Below are 19,525 nucleotides of genomic sequence, written 5' to 3' on the forward strand. Positions count from 1 at the left end.
AAATCTGTGTCGGTTTCGTGCTCAGTCGGTAGTGCGCCGGGCACCTTGCGTTCCGCCCGCGGCGTCATGGGTTTGAAACCGGGCGCCGGAAACTGTTATTTCTTTTATAGTGTAGTGGCCTGGCTGCGGACTACGACAAGGCGCACCTGCGGACTACGACAAGGCTCGCCAACGCCGCGTGACATTGTGAGTTACTAAAATGCTATGCATTTAAAATTGCCGCAGCTTCCACTGGTGGTGCGAGGCTTAAGCAGACAGCAGACCTGGTGGCCTCTGTCCCTTCGTCGGAGACCCGGCTGTTGCAACTGACGTGGATTGCCGACCTTGCCGCTAAAGGTTCTCCATGGTTGGCAGGCCCTGATTGTTTCAAAAAGTCCACAGCGTTTCCATTCAATGCCTCATTTATTTTTCCCAGACATAGATAAATCTCCCCAAAAATGCACAGCGTTCGCACGCGCTCCAATTCACGGCAACCGAGTTCACGAACTCCGCGTCTGTAGCGCGTACCCGGCGTATGGGCTACCCACTTCAGGCGCGAACGGGGGTGAACTGGCGAGGGAACAGCACGGAGGAAATCACGACACATGCCCCGGGCAGAGTGTTTTGCAAGGTCGAGCTGGCCGACGCCGGGCGCTCCTCACGAGGCGCACGCTCACGTGTGCTCGGTATTTATTCTTCGTATTTTTTTTTCAAGCTCCTCACGTGGGGCAAGCCCACCCTCAAACCTGGCCGATACCGGACGCTTCTCGGTCTTTTTGCTTGTTATTTCTTTCTTATAACACTATACATCGCAACTAAAAGCTTAAGCTCTGGTGCCGCAAACCAAGAAAATGACCCACGCTAGATCCGCCGCATTTGTTGATGCTGGCTTCCACGCCTAGCGCCAACAAAACCAGCACCCGCAAAACACGGACCAATCAGGAGCACGACGCTGGGGCTGGGAGCCATTATTCCCAGAAGACACTGGTGTGGAGTACGACCGCGATGCATAGTGGTGGGCTCTCGAACTCGAGCACGTCCCAGTGGCCATCCAGGGCATAAAAATGTACGCCATTTTCTCCGCAGGTCATTCGTCTCTCCAGGTATCGGAAGAGAGCAGCCACGCTGACAAGGGAGCAGCGTTCTGGACAGCGACTTCGGGTTCGGTTTGGTGGCTGCCTTGGGGAGTCTTGCGACGGCTCCACGAAGAGCGCCTCGCTGACGGCAGAGCTTGTCCTCTCTTCCCGGGTTTCACAGCACCAGAAATATTAACTCGAGATGGCCCGACGCCATGCTACCGTTCGGAACATATTCCACTTTTATGTCCTCTTATGATGAAACACAAGCGCGAGCCCAACATCCGCGCACTTCTTTCTCCTCCTCTTCAAAAATGGCCGCACACGCGCCCCATTCCGAGATCGGGAATCAACACTACCCTTAAATCATAGGGCTTCTGCAAGCACAATATGTCCCTTGAATAGGTGCGGGTGAATACACTCACATTCCAATACTATGTGCGCATGGTTTCTATTTATTTTTCGCAGACCACGCATACCTTCTTATTTTGTGTATCCTTCCCCACAAAGCTCTTAGCTCTAAAGCATCCGGCTACAGCATAAGAAATTAAAGCACTGCCCTTGTAATTATCGTAGAAAGTTTCCTTTCTGATGTCCGAATTCTCCGCCCTGTACATCTCTAAGGGGGTTTTAGCTTCCATTTTTCCCTCAATTTATCCTTTCTGTCTGCCTTGCCTCTTTTTTGGTTACCGTAGCTGTTTTTGATTCTCCACTCTTCTTTGCTTAGTTCATCGTTAGCCTCCTAGTTTTCCTTAGCCGCTGCGTGTTCACGCTTTTCATATATCGGTGCCTAAAAGCTTCAGCTGTCCACCTACGTTGATTCATTGCTCTCAACCTCCTCTAAGAACATTTTACTCTGAGGTTCTTGAACTTCTTGAACGTCGAGCTTAGATTTGCCTGTAGTGATTCATGAGTCCGACTTCCAAGTGACTGCCCCTGCTGGCCTACGCACCTCCATAATCACCTACTTAGATGATCGAAGGGAATACCAGCGGCTACGATGGCTTTCATTGACCCGAGAGCCGGGTGCGCGTGCGAGAGTGAGCGCAGCCGTCAAGACACCTCTTTATTCCGAGGAAGAAGGAAGCAGTAATGGCGGACGTCCCAAGAATACCAGCCTGACCAGACGTTTGTGACACACTTACGCATACATTAACAATGTGGGCCTGTTAATTTCAGAAGTACCAATTAGGCGAGTCGCAAAGTACATCATCGCTAGTTGTCCTTATTGCTTCGCGATGCCAAAGCGGGTGTCCTGAGTGACAGCAACAGAAGAAAAAGACGCAAGGGGAGAAGGAATAAATGTGACCTTTAGGACTTCGTTCTGGCCTTAGACCGAAAAATATGTTAGAGACATGTACTGATCTCATCATGAGTAATCTGACAATGCGAATTACGCAAGTAAAAGTTAGAGTATCGTCTAAGTTGCCGCTTGCGGGGCAGTGCAAATTCTCGTGTGGGCCGGTTCAGAAACCCGGAAAAGAAAAATACGCAAAATATACAGGATCACAACAATAACTATACAACACATTCTGCAATAGAACACTCCTTCATACTCATGCCTGCGTAATAGGACGTCATGCATCACGTAAATGGCACTCCATCATGCGTAATCCCTTCCTCATAAGAAGTTCTAGGGGTATTTGTCATTTTTGTGAAGGGCTAGGGCGGACTCTTACGTACCCTTATCGGCAGACATTACATTCAAAAAGCGAAAAACATCTGTTGTGCGCTGTTCTAAATGAAAATAATTTAACTGCCTATTTTCGCCGTCATATTGTCACATTCTCTGTAGCGCCAAAGACAAAGAAGGAATGTTGCGACGTATAACCTTGTACCGCCAGTCAAAACCATTGTCATGCGCCGTCCTTGTTTCCGCTTACCCACGTCAATCTGGCGCTATTCTGACCTTCATTACTTTACACCAACTAGCCCAATTTGCCATTCTTCTACGACGTACAGAGTGCAATGCCGTCTACTAGTCATGACTGGCATTAATCTTTTTACGTTAGAATCATGTCAAGCCTTTAACGAGGAGGGAGCGCTTCCTGGAGAAAGAATCATCGTCATAACACAATGTGCTAGTGGCTGAGATTTGCTGCTTGCTGCTTCTTGGTAAGGACCGCCCTTCTCCACTACTCCTGGTTTTTCGGACCCTTAGCGAAACCGAAGGGGACTCAAAATACCCATCTGCTATATGCATCAATATCCAGAAGCATCGGCACCCTTGCTTTATTTACCCTACGCTGTGAATACAGCAAACCATTTTCCAATCTGGTTTCAAAGCGATTTGACAAGGGACATTTTAGTGGCACGCTAACAAAACATATGCCTTGTTTAGCTCATTCTGGTGGAGAGGGGTACACGCAAGCCATTTTATTTCTATTCAAGACGATAGTCTTTCTTGGGCTACGTAAACCCCGTAATTTTGGTCTGTCTGCATGTCCGTCTGTCTGTCCGTCTGTCTGTCTGTCTGTCTGTAATCCGATTCAGCCACCCGGTCAAAGTAAAATGCTTACTGCGCAATAGTCTTATATACTCACAGCCAAATGTAAATGTTTCAGCCCGGTTTATATGTTCATACTTGTCAACTTTGTTGAACAAGAAGAATACATTACGCAAATATAAGACAAGAAATTAGTACACAAGGGATATTTACAGTGTTCCTTTATTTAAAAATTCGTGGATACCTGGTTTTTCGATAGCAAATGATATTCTACATCTACTGCAGAACAACGCGTACCACCCGGTGTTGCCCGCGCCACCTCCTGGCGGCATATGAGAAATCACGCGGCAACAGAAAAGAAAGGTACCACTAGCTATGTTTCACGTTCTGCTTGGAACGCACGTGGAGCACGGCAACGCGGTTCTATAAACCTTGAAGTCGGCCGCCTCGATTCACGCGTGTCTCTGCCCTACTGCAGCGCTGGCATCGAGGAACGCCGCCTGTAGCAGTGGAACGCGGTAAATTCAAATCGCCTTGAGCAAACCTTTCGTGTGTTTACCTTGGGTTAAGCGCGACGGAACAGGAACAGCATGAGAGGTGAGCGGGAAAGCGAAGGGGGGCATTTCCTTGGCAAATGTCTACAAAGACTATCGTCTTTTGACGACATTTGCAACGAAAAGAGCAGATACGCGGCCAATTTTTTTATTAGAAAACAATAGTATACAAAGCAAAAGGCAAATAATTTACCTGTAAGCCATATCGTCATCTTCGCCTCCCCAGTACCAGTAGCGATTGGAGAAGCCGTTCCGCTGCATCGTGTGCTCCTTGTTGACAGCGCCCACACCACCAAAAAACCTCTCGTACGGGATCCCAAAATGGTGCATATCAGCGTATGTAGGAGCATGCACATGAGCGTGAATCCGGCAAGACATTCGAGACTAAAAACAAGTTTGTTTGGCTTGAGAGAATCAGTTTTGATGTAGTATCTGCAGTGAATGTTCAAAACATGAACCTCGATGTGTCAAAGCTCTGGGTGCGTGTTAAAGACAACAAGGGGTCTATAACGCCGCAATCAGGAGTCCACGTAATTTGCGTTTGGCAATTAACAAGCCAATTTCATGTTTTTGCAATGAGCGTACAATTCGCACGATTATTGAATAAAGGACGTACACAAGCCATAAGTTTGTAATGAAGCTCACTGATTCAACGTATCACGCGCGCTGCGTTTCCAGCGTCCTTAAAAGAGACCTGCAACCGTCTCAAAGACTACAGCTATGGTTACCTGCACACTGTCACGTTCCTGAGCAATACACTTCACAAGTTCACATCGCATAGTTCCATCTAGAGTGCACTCTAAAGTCGGCGAACATTAGGAGCAAAAAACAGACGACGGAAGGCTGCTTTTGCCCAAGAGCCCGAGAAAGATTCCCCTTAAAATACGTTGTTCGAAGTGGTACTCTGTCTTTGTTCTCTATGCACAATACTACAGCTCTTTTCACGAACAATCTGCATCTAATCTGTTCTAAACATTGGGAGGGTTTCAAAATATGCTCCGGATAGAAATGTGTCAGAAGGCTAGCCTGTTCTTTTTTTTTAAGGGGGGGGGGGGGGGGGGGGGGGGGGCTCTTTTCTGCCCGACTGTAGACTGTAGATTTTCCCGGCAACCCTCAATTCAGCCGGAAGCTGCGTAAAGGCACATCAATAGAGAGTTTGTTGCCGCCAGTGAGCCAGTACCAGAAGGGCAGGTGGGAGTTAATTCCCCTCTTCCCGCTTGGCTTTCACTTGAGTCTACTGCACGTCTCTCCCTGCATAATATTGGCACCAGCGGGTTTCCCATCCGCAAGGGATCATAGGTTCGATTTTTACAAACTTGTACCCATAAGAAGTACTTTACATACTTGCAAAGTGCTTTACACGCCAATGCTACACTTGGTCTATAAGGCACGGCGTATTGAAATGACTGGTATGTGTTTACACCTCCGAGGATCTTACCATGTGCCATGGCCACGCGCGTTTTCCTGTTTCGCATTCTCAGAAAAATTGAAGTAACACGACTTGCCGAGTTACCAGAAAAACTCTATGGGCCAACTGCACTTAAATTTGAACTTGGCCAAATTTGCTTTGAACGTACAGTACGTACCACCAAACAAACTGGGGCATGACTGGTAGCCCCGTGAAAAGCGTTGTTAATTAGTTCTGAACGTTTAAAATAGCTACGTCGCAGGCGATGGTGCACCTGCCGGCGGATCGCGCAAACAGCCTTGAAGCGGAAGGGACATTCCGGCCGGCCCTACGCTTTTTCTACGGCTAGCCCGGAGAGCCGGTCGAGCTGCGCTGGGCGGGCTTCTCCATAGGCTGTGGCGAGGATGAAGCGTTGCGCGCAGGTTTGCATCGGCCGGCCGGCCGCTTGCGGCCGCTTGCTCGCCGGCTGGGCTGGCTGGAGTGTCACTTCAGCCGGGCCATAACGGCCTCGTTCCTCTCACATTCAGCTTCAAAATACCCGATATTTGATGGTCGTTTACGCCGTGTGCACCCGTATTTCAGCTCTGATGATTTGTTTCTTGCAATCTTTTTAGGCACTCTATACGCAAATGACATTTTCAAGATGTCAAAATTTTGAGCGAAGTCGGGCTTAAACACTGGGCCTCCGCCGCGGGTGCGTACAAGTAATGAGACCGATTTCTTGGTTCATTGCAACAATTTAAGATTCAGTGCCATTTTAAAGTCATAAAAAGGTATCACATTGTTCCAAATATGCATTTATCTCGTTTTCTCTTCCAGGCAGACTGCGTTAGTTTTTTCGTAATCAATTGAAATTTATGGCTGGACACCAATTCAATTGGAGTTAGGGTAATGTTTTTACTACTGTTTGCGGCTCATTTTTATATTTGGTTTTCTTAGCCAGCTGTTGATGAGACAGACGTGTTTGGAGTGCATATGCCAATACACTATGAGAATCAGAAATGCTATAGCATTGCATGCGTGCCCCAAATACAATACAACTAACCTGACGGACATGTGCCGTGGGTGTTCAGGGCAGGTGTACACGTTGCGGTCATCCACTGGTACAAGGTCGACGTCGTGGAAGACGAAACACTGATATTCGTGAAGTATTGTCGACTCCTTCACTCCCACGTTCAGGAGCTTGGCTCGGGTAAAGTCCTGGTCGTCACCCTGAAAAAAAAAAAAGAAGTGTATGGCGTTTTGTTAGATATGTTTTTCTTCTTGGGGATTGTTTTCGAACTGTCGGAAGGGAGTTGTGTCATGGGGCGAGCAAATCACGCAGTGCTGTTCTGTGCTGGATACAAATAGGGTTTTTGAAGAACTTCAAGCACGGAGGAAAAATTAAATGGAGGATCAGCAGGACTTCACGATCCCGTTTAAGCAGTGTTAATACGCCTGTTCTTAAATAATCAGTAACGGCAGGCACGGCCGCTAGTACATCTCCATCACGGAGCAAGAAACGATGCCAAAAGTAAAACTTCGCTTGATGCCGGATCGACAACGTCACGGGTAATGTGCGCAGGTTGAACTAACGGTATCTGCTGCGGGACAACAAACAGCGCAGGTGCCGTGATTGGCATCCTGCTGCGCAGCCAAAACGTGGGACGATCAAAGGGAAGAGATGTGGCCGCGATCACCTCGTCTATCAGGCGCCGCCATCATCTCCTTCACTGTTGCAGCTGCAAAGCTTCTTAGACTGCGTTAATTTTTATAGTGGCGTGACACGGTCGCTCATCAGCGCCCGCCAAAATGGGTGTTTCGCCTGCAATGTATTCTTGCTATGTCATGTGAACTAATAAATGTCGGACAATTGATACGGTCCTCTCTTCAGTTCCGGCGTTAGAAGAAAGGAATATATAGAAATTACAAAGAAATTAGATGGAAAAAATACAAAGATAGCCACAGCTTTCGAATAAACGAAAGTGCTCATGGAGCTGATTAAAGACTGGACTGCTAGCAGCAATGCAACACAATCAATACCTACGAGTTATAGGAGGAGAATGTATGCCTTAATAACCGTCTGGCAGCGAGTTTGGCTTGCTACTCCGTATGAACATGAGAAGAGCGAAAATGGGTGAGACACACAAGGACACAAAAATACCCACCCACACACCTCAACAACGGAGAAACACACACGAAAAGTGAAAAACGCGGAAATACAAACACAACACACGCACGGGAGTATGGTTAGGGCAAAAGTGTACAGGTTTTCCAAGATCAATCCTTTTCTGCAGAACATTATTTATTCGAGGGATATGACTTATATTAAACTTTATTCCCATTTTATGTATCGTTGCTACGCAGAGAACGTAATTTCACTAAATCAAATCAGACATCTCGGAGTGTTCTTGCACCTCCAGCCAAATCATGTGTACTCTCATTTGTGTATGGCGCACACTGTGATCCACAAATGATACCCGCAAACAGTAGCTATCCGAAAGATAATTGCGGCCTATATGCCACTTGTCACTTTTTATGAGCATGGACCACCTGCGGTAAAAACGGCAGGTGGGGTTATAACGCAGTGATCATAGTGCATGTCGAAAACAAATGTCGATAAATGGCAAGACGCATGTTACGTATGTGCCGTCAACCTTAAAGATTATTTCGGAATTCATTTCCCAAGCTTGCTATAATTGACGTGTTATCTTACCGGTGCCTAGAGCGTCCTTCTTTTCTGTATACACCTATGTATGTATGCGCAACCTCTGAGGCTGCACAGACCGATTTGGCGCTATCCATTTGCGAACGTTGAGAGGCAACGTTCCCGCACACGTGGCGTCCCAGGTCCCCGCCAGATGGGCCAACAGCAAAAAGGAAGGTTTTCAAATTCCGCTTAAACATTGGAAAGCAACAGCTGTGCTATACGGACAGCGTTACGGCTATGTCCTTTGGATCTAGAACATGTGCTGAAATCTCAACACACGGTGCTTATCGTTTTCCGCCTCCATCAGAGAAAATTGCCCGCAAATCTGGTCACTTGGCTGATAATGTCGAAAGATCATAGCCTTCCGCCGCTACTGACAAGGGAATGCCTCCCTCCGCCCACTTCTCACACGTCTTCTCCCTCCTAACTCTCCCCACATAGACGCGGGGGTGGATTGCGCAAGTGAAATCAATTTTATTGTGTTCCATTGATTCCGCACCATCTATTGGAACATCCTCTTACCTGAAATGCCGACGTGAGATCTAGGCTTGCGGGCCAGTTTTTTTTTTTATTCTGTGGTCAAAATATTGTTTTTAACGTGTATTTTGTATTTTATGTTACAAATATCAAGCCCACATATATGTTAAATTACAAATACACTGCTCAGCACCAATTACCCTTGAATGTTATGTCGCAGATGTGCCTGTTTTCTTTTTGCTCAACAATGTAAGCACGAATCATGGTGCTCCATTTAGTGGTTTTGAAACGTTTGGCCGGTATAAACTTACCTTTCCAAAATTCTTTTATGTTTTGATCCGGTGGCTGAATGGAGGGGTGGATAAAAAACCAAAGTTTTAGTATTTCATTAGCCCGAGAAGGACTGTGGTCTTTTAAATAGCCGGCGTTGCCAAAACCAAAATCATGCACTTCGGCTCGGCAGTCCAGTGCATTAGCGACAGAGAAACCGTGATGGGGCACCAGTAATCCATTGTAAAACCACATCCAAGACCGCTGCGATGCAGTTGCACAAAAAGTATTCCTGTTCAATCACCGCTGCTTAGTGTGTTGCAGAAAAATGCTCTGCCTCGACTTTGGCATGCTCCAATGCCCCGTGATAAAGCATTTTCTGGTTTTATTGTTGGAATGTGGATTTACATTTATTAGGTATCATTCATGCTAGCAGCTGCAATGAAGCTATTTCAGTGTATGCTATCACGAACAAGGGGTGCCAATACAGTTTATTACTCTGTGACCCATTTCTGTATTAAGTATATTCTAGTGATGTACCATTCTGTAACAATAACAATAAAGTTCTATTCTAAGTTATATTCTATTGTCTTTTTTAGTCATTCATGCCTTAGTGCTCATGGCCTTAGAATTCATGCTTCAATAAATTTCTGCACATCGAATACTGCTGGAGTGATATTGCCCCAAGCATGCCCAGTTTGCCTTTTGTTATTAGCGCCTGGCCACACCCGGCTATATAATCCTGTGTTTCGAGCTTTGACAATTTTTACGTATGCCACACCGCACAACCGTGTTTGATAGCGGAACGGTTTTATCCTGTGGTCAATAACTTGTACTGCTCTTTGATCGATATTATTCTCGATTCTGAACCCAAACGCGCGGGTTTGATTCCGACCACGGTGGATACTTTCTAAATCGAGTCGAAAATTGAAAACGCCTATGTTCTGCACGTTGAAGATCCCCTGGTCGTCAAAATTCATCGGCAACCTTTCACTCATGCCCCACAGCAGGTTAGGTGTGCTAAACCGCTGAATATAATGTTCTGATGTTTTTCTGACGTTCGTCTGGGCACGTCACCTCGATGATTTGCTTTTTTGACACTGGTGTTGTTCTTAGAATTTAGTGTAGGGCACAACTTCACTCCAATAATAGTTATTGCTACAGGAATCTAGCTTTGTACTTCATACTATTCTGCTGCTTATGTGCCATTTGTATGTGCGTGCGCGTGAGGTACCATATTCTGTTGCAACCTTTGTTTTACACTTAGAGCCTCGGCTGCTTCAAATGTGTGGTGCGGGCAACAGCACTGCATTGCGCTTGGGTGCTGCAATAATTGATTGCTAGGTGTATATATTGACCGAATAATCGATTACTTTTTCAGTGATTAATGAATTGGCTGATCCATATATTTCGTTTATTGATTCATTCACAATCTGATTCATGTGTTCATTTATTAACTTATGGGTCAATCGATGGATTGATTGATCAGTTCATTTCGTTATTGGCGTTTGATTTATTTTAATTGATTGATTGATTGATTGATTAATCGATCGATCGATTGATTCATTGATTGATTGATTGATTGATTGATTGATTGATTGATCGATTGATTGATTGATTGATTGATTGATTGATTGATTGGTTGATTGATTGATTGATTGATTGATTGATTGATTGATTGATTGATTGATTGATTGATTGATTGATTGATTGATTGATTGATTGATTGATTGATTGATTGATTGATTGATTGATTGATTGATTGATTGATTGATTGATTGATTGATTGATACAAACTTTCTGAAATCATTTTATTTCAGCAGCGAAACAACGAGGTCGCTTTCTCGGTAACGAATTTCCCGAAATAGTATAGCTTTTTTGTTGAAAGGAAAGCAACTAAAACTTTGGGTAAACAGACGACAAGAAAAATAGGACCAGTGGCCTGTGCTGCTGTTCTTATCCTCTCTTTCGTCGAAGCATGAGCTCCTTTCCAGCGAGAAATATAGAATCTCGCACATATTAGATACTTTTTTGTCATATAACGGCGCTGCTATTCAGTGTCGTAACAGTATAATCAACTTTCTTCATCATCACCTCATTCTACCCCCTCATATAAGTCTTCCGGCAAAATAAACCAGAAAAAAGAACTGCGTTTAGGCATGACAGGGGTTTGCCTTCACTGACACACTGACACCTATATTGCTCAATTAAGATAAGCCGTCTTCTGACAACTCCACGTACTATGATACAATAATACACACACAGCTATTTTATGTGCAACAATAAATAACGTCAATGTCCGATTGACAGAGTATAGGAGTCCTTTTATATGCACTGCATATTACGGCCAAACACTACCGGTTTCTTGGCGTAACAATCTGTGGTGCCTGTTTTTGACCCTGTTTTTATAACTTGCTATTTTCTGAAGTTAGCGTGATTGCTTCACGAGAAAAATACACGAACATGATACCAACAAACCCAAGCAGTACAATGGGTGGGACTATTTCTCGCATTTTCATGTTCCTTTCTCTGGCCCAGTGGCACTCAAGGCAATTTCCGGCTGACTTATTCTAGACCAGCTCTTGTGAAGGTGAATTCAGGTCATTGGTTTTAGTTGTGCGCGTAAAACTGTTACAAAGCATTTTCTCGCTGAGTGCATCGACTTTCAAGCTATACTTAAAACGACGCCACGAAAAGTTTCATGTAGCTCAATACTTCAGAAGGGTCCATGAATGCAGTTTGAAGAAATTGTTACGTTTTGGTTTATAACCCAGTTTTGCCGAACGAAAGAGTGCAAGGATGTACAAAATAACAGTTACTTTCGTTATAATGCACTTCTTCGGACCAATTGTCTGAGGTTTTACCTCACCACGCTTCAATGTAACCTTTATGATCGCCTTTGTCCTTTAGTACACCAAAATTCAAAGCTTATTGCTGGTGGTTGTTTGGTGTCGCTTTGTGGACGGGAACACGCTTCCCAATAACTTTGGGGGAACAGGTAGTGCATGCTTCAAGAGACTGTCCGCGACTGGTGTGGCATTGTCCGTACCTTAACTTAATCTGCATGGCATTCCGCAGGTAAAATCGGCAATAATAAAACTTTGACTACCATGGGCGCTATAGAAGTGTCTTTCACTGTAGTTAACGGCCGACACTGCTGAAAACTCCATAATAGTAAACCATGCTTTTTCCTGCGGACGTGTTTATTAACACCAGCGTTCTCTGCAGGTCCGCGGAACTGAACTAAGGTAATAATGTCTTTATGCGAGTGCTTTGGTACTTCCCTTTTGGTATTTCGCTTATGCGCCGAGAAGAAAAATAAAGAACAATGACTGGAAAGACGCGCGAAACAGGAAAGAAAATAACCTTAGGGTATTATAGTAGGCAGATTAACCATATCTTAAGCCACAACAACGTACGATAATATAAAGTTTTCTCAGGGGATTTAGCACAGATAATTTTCACTTTGCGTTAGAAACCATCCCATAGAATTTCCATTCTGTTTGTAAGTTTGTAGTGATAGCATGCCACAAAGTAACAGATACAACTCACCTGTTCTATGACGAAGACGCCGTAATCAATCTGCTGTGTAGCAAGCACCCTGTGCAAATTGTAGATGAGCACTTTGAGGTTTTCAGCGCGGTTGCGGTACGGTACTAGAATGGCTACCCGATGTCTGGACGTGCACTCCTTGGGCTGGAAGCATCCGCCCATCCTCACATCCGGGAACTCAGACTCTACGGCATCCAGTGAGGATACATTCCTCTTGATTCCAATGTACCCGACTGAAAAGAAAGGAAAGGCGAAGCAAATCAAGAAATGCCTGATGAGACGTCTGAATTAAAACAAAAAAACCGGCAGAAATGCAACTCACACGTAGTGAATCAAATGCCTCTACAGCACCAACCAATCTTAATATTTTTGCGGGTACTTACGTGACCACTTTAGTGTACGTATAAATACTCGAATGCTCGAAATACTCGAAATACTCGAAAACAAAGCTCAGACTGCGGCGGCTTTTCTTTTTTTTTTATCCAAAGAGGAACACATTATGACGAACGATTAAGCACCTTTTAACCACACAGAGCAATGAAGTACCAGTTAGACGCTGGAACTCCGCGGAATATCCACACCGGTCAAGGCCGGAAATCGAATAAGAGGAAGCGTCGCACGTAGCAGCACAGCGGTCAGTACATAATTTTGGGCGCCCTACATAGGTTCAGAAATGCGGCGCTATGCGCGAAACGATCTTAAGAGCGTGAAAAAAGCCATCCAAAATTTTGAAGCGTTGCTCAAAAGAAGGAAACCGAACTCCATGAGAAATGATAACCCTTGACAGCCAAGCTGTATATGTCTGACCCCCCTCCCACAGGTCTCCTTCCGGCGAAGCCGCTTTACTCGGCATCATTTCTCCGTTCCCCCTTTCCACTGCCGACCCTTCTTTCACAAGTTCCGCAATGGGCTGATAACGGCGCTAGTGCCGTTATCAGCAGGTTCACTGTTCGCTTGCTATGGGACGGCTGCCTACCGCTTGCAGGGAGGAAGAAGAGCAGGAATTGAAGGAATGTTCGCGCGCACACAAGTGCTAATGAGCACGAAAACAACGCCTTTACCGCAGAACATGCAGCCGGCGCGGTCGCTACTACAACGCCTTGATAAAGGTTCAGCATCAAGCTCCACCTATTCGAGAAGCTGCGAATACCTCTCGGTACGAAGATCAACTTGGGCGCTTGATACGCCCACGCGAGCCAATAATTCTTGTTCAGCTTCAAGGGCTTGCGGAGACTTAAACGTGGTCGTCTCACGGCCCAATTCGACCTGTTTACTTCACACCATCGTCGAGTGATCTTAGTGTGTTCCGCAGGCAGTAAGATGCATACGACGCGAGAGGAAAACGATTAGCCCCATGTTTGCACCCAATACTAAAACTGGAGTCCTCCCAAGTTTCCTTGGGCTAATTACCTAGGAAGCATGCTAAATCGCCAATAACAAAGAAACGTGTTTTGTTTCGTGCTGCTTCTTTGTATGCGCCCCGCTTTGCTAGTCATCCTTCTTCACAGAGTAGAGCGACACAGAATGTTTCATGTTTTTAAGCGAACATCCAAAAACAAAATAGTTCACCACGGGATAATAAACAATGTCGTAGTGCAGCTTACAAAAAATAATGCTAAATGAAGGAAAAAAAGGCTCTACTCCCCCCTTTTATTTCAAAGCAACAAAAAAGTCTTGCAGGTGCGTGGTCTAATCATAACGGCAAAGCTGAAGAAGCAAACGTGATCATGTGTCATTATTGACTCACAGCCATTAATTATGCTCGCAGAGTCGATCGTTTATACAACGCCCACCCTCCAATGTACACTAGGAGCACTTAAGTTGTATGTGGTATACAAGTTCGCACCCTACGCATTTACGGCGTATTTCTGTTCGGATAAGCTAGACGTGTTTTCATTGGCTGATGCGGCTTCCGTTGGTCGCATGACTTTCACACATACAAGAATACAGCCCTTCCTGCATTTGAACAACTCAAAATATGCAGTTGAACGCGCAAACGTTTCACCTGGGCTTTAAGGCGCGCCGAAAAATTGTGACCATGTAGGCATCTTCAAGGTGCCCCGGTATCTGGAAACATGAGCATTTTCGCTTTTTCCCTGCAATGAGGAAGCGGCCACCGCTGCCGGTATCGAACCTGCCACTTGCGTCTCAGCGGCACAACCGCTTAGCCACTGATCCACCGCATTGGGTATTTTCTGCATAGCCGAGTGCAGAAATTTTGCAGAGACTGAAGAATAGACACACACATCTGCATGCTTGAACGCAGGCAAGAATCACGGTTCAAAATATAAAGCAAAAATGACAAATTGCGTAGTTCTGCAATGAAGAAAGTATGAGCGATATATTTCAGAAGGTGCGCTGTTTACACAAAGTGTTGTCGTGAAATGCACAACAAAAATGTTTCGCTGGAAAGTATGTTTAATTTTTAATTGGATGTTTAGATTTGTCTTTACAGTTTGGGAGAGACGCCAGTTCTCGTATGTACGCTCCACAACCCGTTAAGCTATTGCTGCATTATTTATTTGGACATGCAAATCTCGTCAAGAATGCTATTGTCTTATCATATTTTTGTTCTGCCGTTACAAAGTCACGTGATGATTTTATGGGATTTAGTTTCAATTGGCAAGTTGAGAAGTTTCAGCAGCCCGAATTCCCGGATGGTCAGCTTTCATGGGAATGTGAAAAGCTAGCAAAACCCAGTAGGTCCGGAGCAGTAAACTTGGGTGTAGAAGATGGAACACGAAAAAGGGAACATTTTGGTGTCATTCCTTGTCTTGATGATATCAAGCATAGGCACAAACAGACAGTATTCGCTATGGGATACTGTTCGCCATAACGGCCCGCAACACACTGCGATTTGTCGGGGAGGGGGAGATATAAGCCTGAGGAACAAAAGTTAGGTTGTGTAGTTTACGGGGACATGAAGAGAAATTACCAATTTGTTTTATTCGAAGTATTTGGGATTTTACACTGCCATAAGGAGTTGGTCCATTGGCAAATGACGCTGTATTCACTGAGAATTTACAGACACAAAATTTCAATTGTCCCGCTCAATCTCGTTTCGCCGCGTCGGCAATGACGTATCCAGTGCAGGGCCTCCAAACTAAATATATTATGCTGACCAGGCCTGCTACCACCTTGGAGACATCCATTTGGTTGTTTGTTTATCTTGTGCTTTCATAGATGGCGCTGGAAAACCTGAGTTACCTGAGTTACCTCAGTGGCATACAGGCTGGCCATGCAAGCCATAAAAGCGGAACTACCGGCGTGGATAGAGGGGAACAGCATACTGGGAGAACTACAAAATGATTTCAGGCGAGACAGACGCTTAGAGGACAATTTATTTGTCCTAACCCAGTGCATAGAGGAGTCAATGGCTCAGGAGCGACCACTATGGATATAATTTCTCGATATAAAGGGAGCCTACGACAACGTAGACAGAGAACTTCTATTGAGCATACTTGAGCGGGAGGGATTAGGCTAGGACTTTATACAGCTGTTGCAGGGAATTTACAATGAGAGCGAGGTGCAAATTACCGGGGGGGGACCAAAATTTACACCATCTTCCCGCGAGGGGACCCATGGGGTAGATGGGACGCATCGGGGGTTTCCGTTGCGTTTCCGTTATGTTAGCGTGTCCATTGTTGTTGTGTGTCCATATTTTACGCAGCATGTTCACCCCCGATGCGTCGCATCTACCCCATGGTTCCCCTCGCGGGAAGATGGTGTAAATTTTATCGGGGCAGCCGGCGGTTGTTACGGTTGCGCCGACCATCGCGATAGCAGGCCTGTTAGTCTCCATTCAAATCATCGGTGGTCATCGGAGGATGTCATCGGCGGAGCGGCGGCGGAATGACTGAGCGGAGTGGCGCAGTTATCGCGTGTATATGCAGCGCATAGCAGCGCATGCGCATGTGTTAACCGAGCGCAAGCTGCACGCTAACCCGCACCCACGCACAGCTCGCACGGTGATGGAGCGAGCGCCGGCGAGCGCTAACACGCAGATGGCGCTGCTGTGAGAGCGGCGCTAGCGCGCAGCTGGCGCGGCGAGAAGAATGGGGGAGGGATGCGGACTACGCCGGACGGCGCCGGAGGGACAAGGCGAGTGAAAGAGATGCGTCGCATCTAAAAGTGCACAGAACCGGTAGTCACAAGTAGAGGTTTAAAGCAGGGTTGTCCTTTGTCGCCATTGCTGTTCATGCTGTACATGGCTATACTAGAAAGAAAGCTTGAAGGCAGTAAAATAGGTTTCCATCTATGTTATAGCTGCAAAGAACAGGAAGTGGAACAACATATCCCGGGACTGATATATACAGATGACATAGTACTACTAGCTGATAGCAAACAGTGTATGCAACAGCTCACAGATATCTGCGGGGAAGAAGCCACTGAACTGTTGTTAGAGTTTAGCACAGCAAAGTCGGGAGTTCTAGTTTTTGATGACAACGCTCGTAACGAAATGATATTCGTTCAAAAAGCAGCAATATCGTGGGTAACGGAATACAAATATCTGGGCATATGGTGAAATGAAGGTCAGGCGTATCTAAAAAATCATGAGGAGCATTTAAGAATGGAAGGCAGAAGAAACGCCTCTATCATGAAGCACAGAGCATTGTGGTGATATAACAGATATGAAGTAGTGAGAGGAATCTGGAAGGGAGTAATGGTACAAGCATTCACCTTTTCAAATACAGTAGTGTGTGTCAAATCAGAGATTCAATCAGGGCTAGAAGTAGAACAGAGGGCCGTAGGTCGATTGGCATTAGGAGCACACAGTAAAACAACAAATGAGGCAGTGCAGGGAGACATAGGATGGGCATCCTTCGAAGTGAGAGAAGCACAGAGCAAAACTTTTTTGAAGAACGACTTAGAAATATGGATGGTCAGAGATGGGCGGCCAAAGTGTTACAGTATCTTTACATGAAAAGCGTGGAAACACAATGGAGGAAAAGAACCAGAAGGCTCAGGACCAAGTATATGAAACCTGGAAGTGCAGGGGTAACCACCAAGGCAATAAAAAAATTACTCCCACCTCCCCTCGCGGGAACCCCTGTGTAGATGCGACGCATAGGGGGTTCCGTTGTTGTTTCGGTTAGGTTGATTCTCCCATCGCGTGCAACGTGCCGTGAACCCCTTGCCGCGGCTATGACGCAACGTGGCGCGGCTATGACGCAACACAATCCAACACAATCCACTTTAATCAAATGCAACCCAAATCCAATCCAAATCCAATACAAATCCAATCCAAGCCAATCCAATCGAATCCAATCCAATGCCCCTCGCGAGAGAGTGTTCGCTATCGGAGAGGAGAGGGGGTGAGCGGCGGAGAGCGCAGCTCACGCGGCGAGGAGAATGGGGGAGGGGTGTGGACGGAATACGTCAACGCCGTATGGAGGGACAAGGCGAGCGAATGAGATGCCGTCGCATATAAAATGAAGTGAAAGAAACAGAGACAACGACCTGAAAAAAGAGGATGGATGCGAAGAAGTCCTTAGATATCTACCGGATCGGGTAGCAGGAGATCACAAGGGAAAAATTATTCGATAATACCAAAGGGAGTGCATTGCTTTTTGAAACCCGGGCGGGTTGCTTGCGGACAAAAACGCTTATCCGCGAGCCGGTAAAGGAAGAACTATGCGCAGGCTGCGGAAATGAGCCAGAAACCATGCGACATATTGTAACGGAGTGCAAAAGTATCCTTCCAGTCCTCAGTGATGAAGCCATCCAGCTTCCGGAAGCCCTTGGCTTTAAGGTCAGCGGTGAAGTGAATTGGACAGCCGTAGAGGTTAGTAAAAGAAGGTTAGAATGTTGGTGGGAAAAGAGCAGAGAACAATCTGGGAAAACATGCGAACAAAGAAGTCAGACTAGCACAAAAATTTTGTAAAAGTTTTTTCTTTTTATTTTGACATTATTCTTTTTTGTATTTTTTGGCGAAGTGATTGTACAGTGGCGTTGCGACTAAGGCGGCTGTGCAACCCCACCCCGTTACAAAGGGGGAGCCACTAAGCATCATCATCATCATCATCATCGAGTAATATGGCAGAGAAACTAGAAATAGAAAGAAATGTTTCTGTTGCTAAAAGCGAGGTAGTGCGTTGCTCTTTCAAGCACGGGTGGTGTGTCTGAGAACACGGGCATATACGGGTATCTACAGGGAACAGGATGGAACGTGTGTGTGCTGCGGCAGGGATCGGGCGTGGCGATCCCTGCCACGGGTTAGTGCGTGGCGATGGGGAGATGCGTTGACAAAGGCTTTCGGATTTCCGGTGAGGGCGAGCCTCACATTCAAGGCCATAAAGGTGACCAAAAGGCGGCTGGAATGGTGGTGGAGGAAATGTAGGCAAGAGATGGGTACGCAGGGGGAGTAATCAAGCCGACGAGAATTTAGAACAGCGGGGGGAAGAGAAAAAACAAGCGTGCAAGACCGGAAAAGGGATAAGGGAGAAATGGGAGTTTAAAACTGGGGAGAGATAGAAGGAGGAAATCCATGAGGTTAGCTAAGGGTAGCGCAAAGGAGTAGAATAAAACGTCCAAGTCGGTCGCTGACAACCGACGCCCCGATACAAAGGGAGGGCCTGTAATAATATTAATAGTGATATAATAAAAACAATAATAATCAATCAATCAATCATGTTTATTTACGTGCCCAGGAACAGCCAGAGGCCTGAGTGCTGGCGCACGGATAGTTACATAAAAACAAAATACAAGAAACATATAGCAAGAAACAAACAAGCGACAAGACACACACAAATTGAAGTAGTGAAAATGACAGAAATAAAGTAGAGGCGGAGCCTGGTTACAGGTAAAAAAGGATAAAAAGAAGATGCCTATGTTGCTATGCCTGTCGATATGCAGCGGCTAATAAACATTAGCGGCCAGGAAGCCACCGACCTCGGTTTAAATTTCCGTGCAGAAAAGTCAGGAATAATGATTTTCAATGATGCTACCACTGACATAGTGTCTATCCAGCAAGGCGAATTACCTAGAGTGAAGGAATATAAATATTTGGGAGTGTGGATAAACGAAGGGGATAACTACTTAAGAACTCACGAGGAGCAACTTAAGGTTAAGGGA

At 45.8% G+C, this 19,525-nt stretch overlaps 1 protein-coding gene across 1 annotated transcript; it reads right to left on the bottom strand.

Annotated features, from left to right (window-relative positions):
• Positions 1-479: 479 nt before the first annotated feature.
• LOC144172361 (beta-1,4-N-acetylgalactosaminyltransferase bre-4-like) lies at positions 480-13,307 on the bottom strand. The gene is made up of 6 exons (XM_077701115.1): positions 13,259-13,307; positions 12,452-12,684; positions 6,509-6,675; positions 4,509-4,528; positions 4,249-4,372; positions 480-549 (listed from the first exon to the last, which is right to left on the bottom strand). Exons 1-6 carry the CDS (start codon positions 13,305-13,307, stop codon positions 480-482), a joined length of 663 nt encoding a protein of 220 aa, XP_077557241.1.
• Positions 13,308-19,525: the final 6,218 nt, after the last annotated feature.

Source organism: Haemaphysalis longicornis, unplaced genomic scaffold, assembly GCF_048455015.1.
Source record: "Haemaphysalis longicornis isolate Haplotype H1 unplaced genomic scaffold, Haemaphysalis longicornis Haplotype H1 scaffold_20, whole genome shotgun sequence".
Classification (NCBI taxonomy): Eukaryota; Metazoa; Arthropoda; class Arachnida; order Ixodida; family Ixodidae; genus Haemaphysalis; species Haemaphysalis longicornis.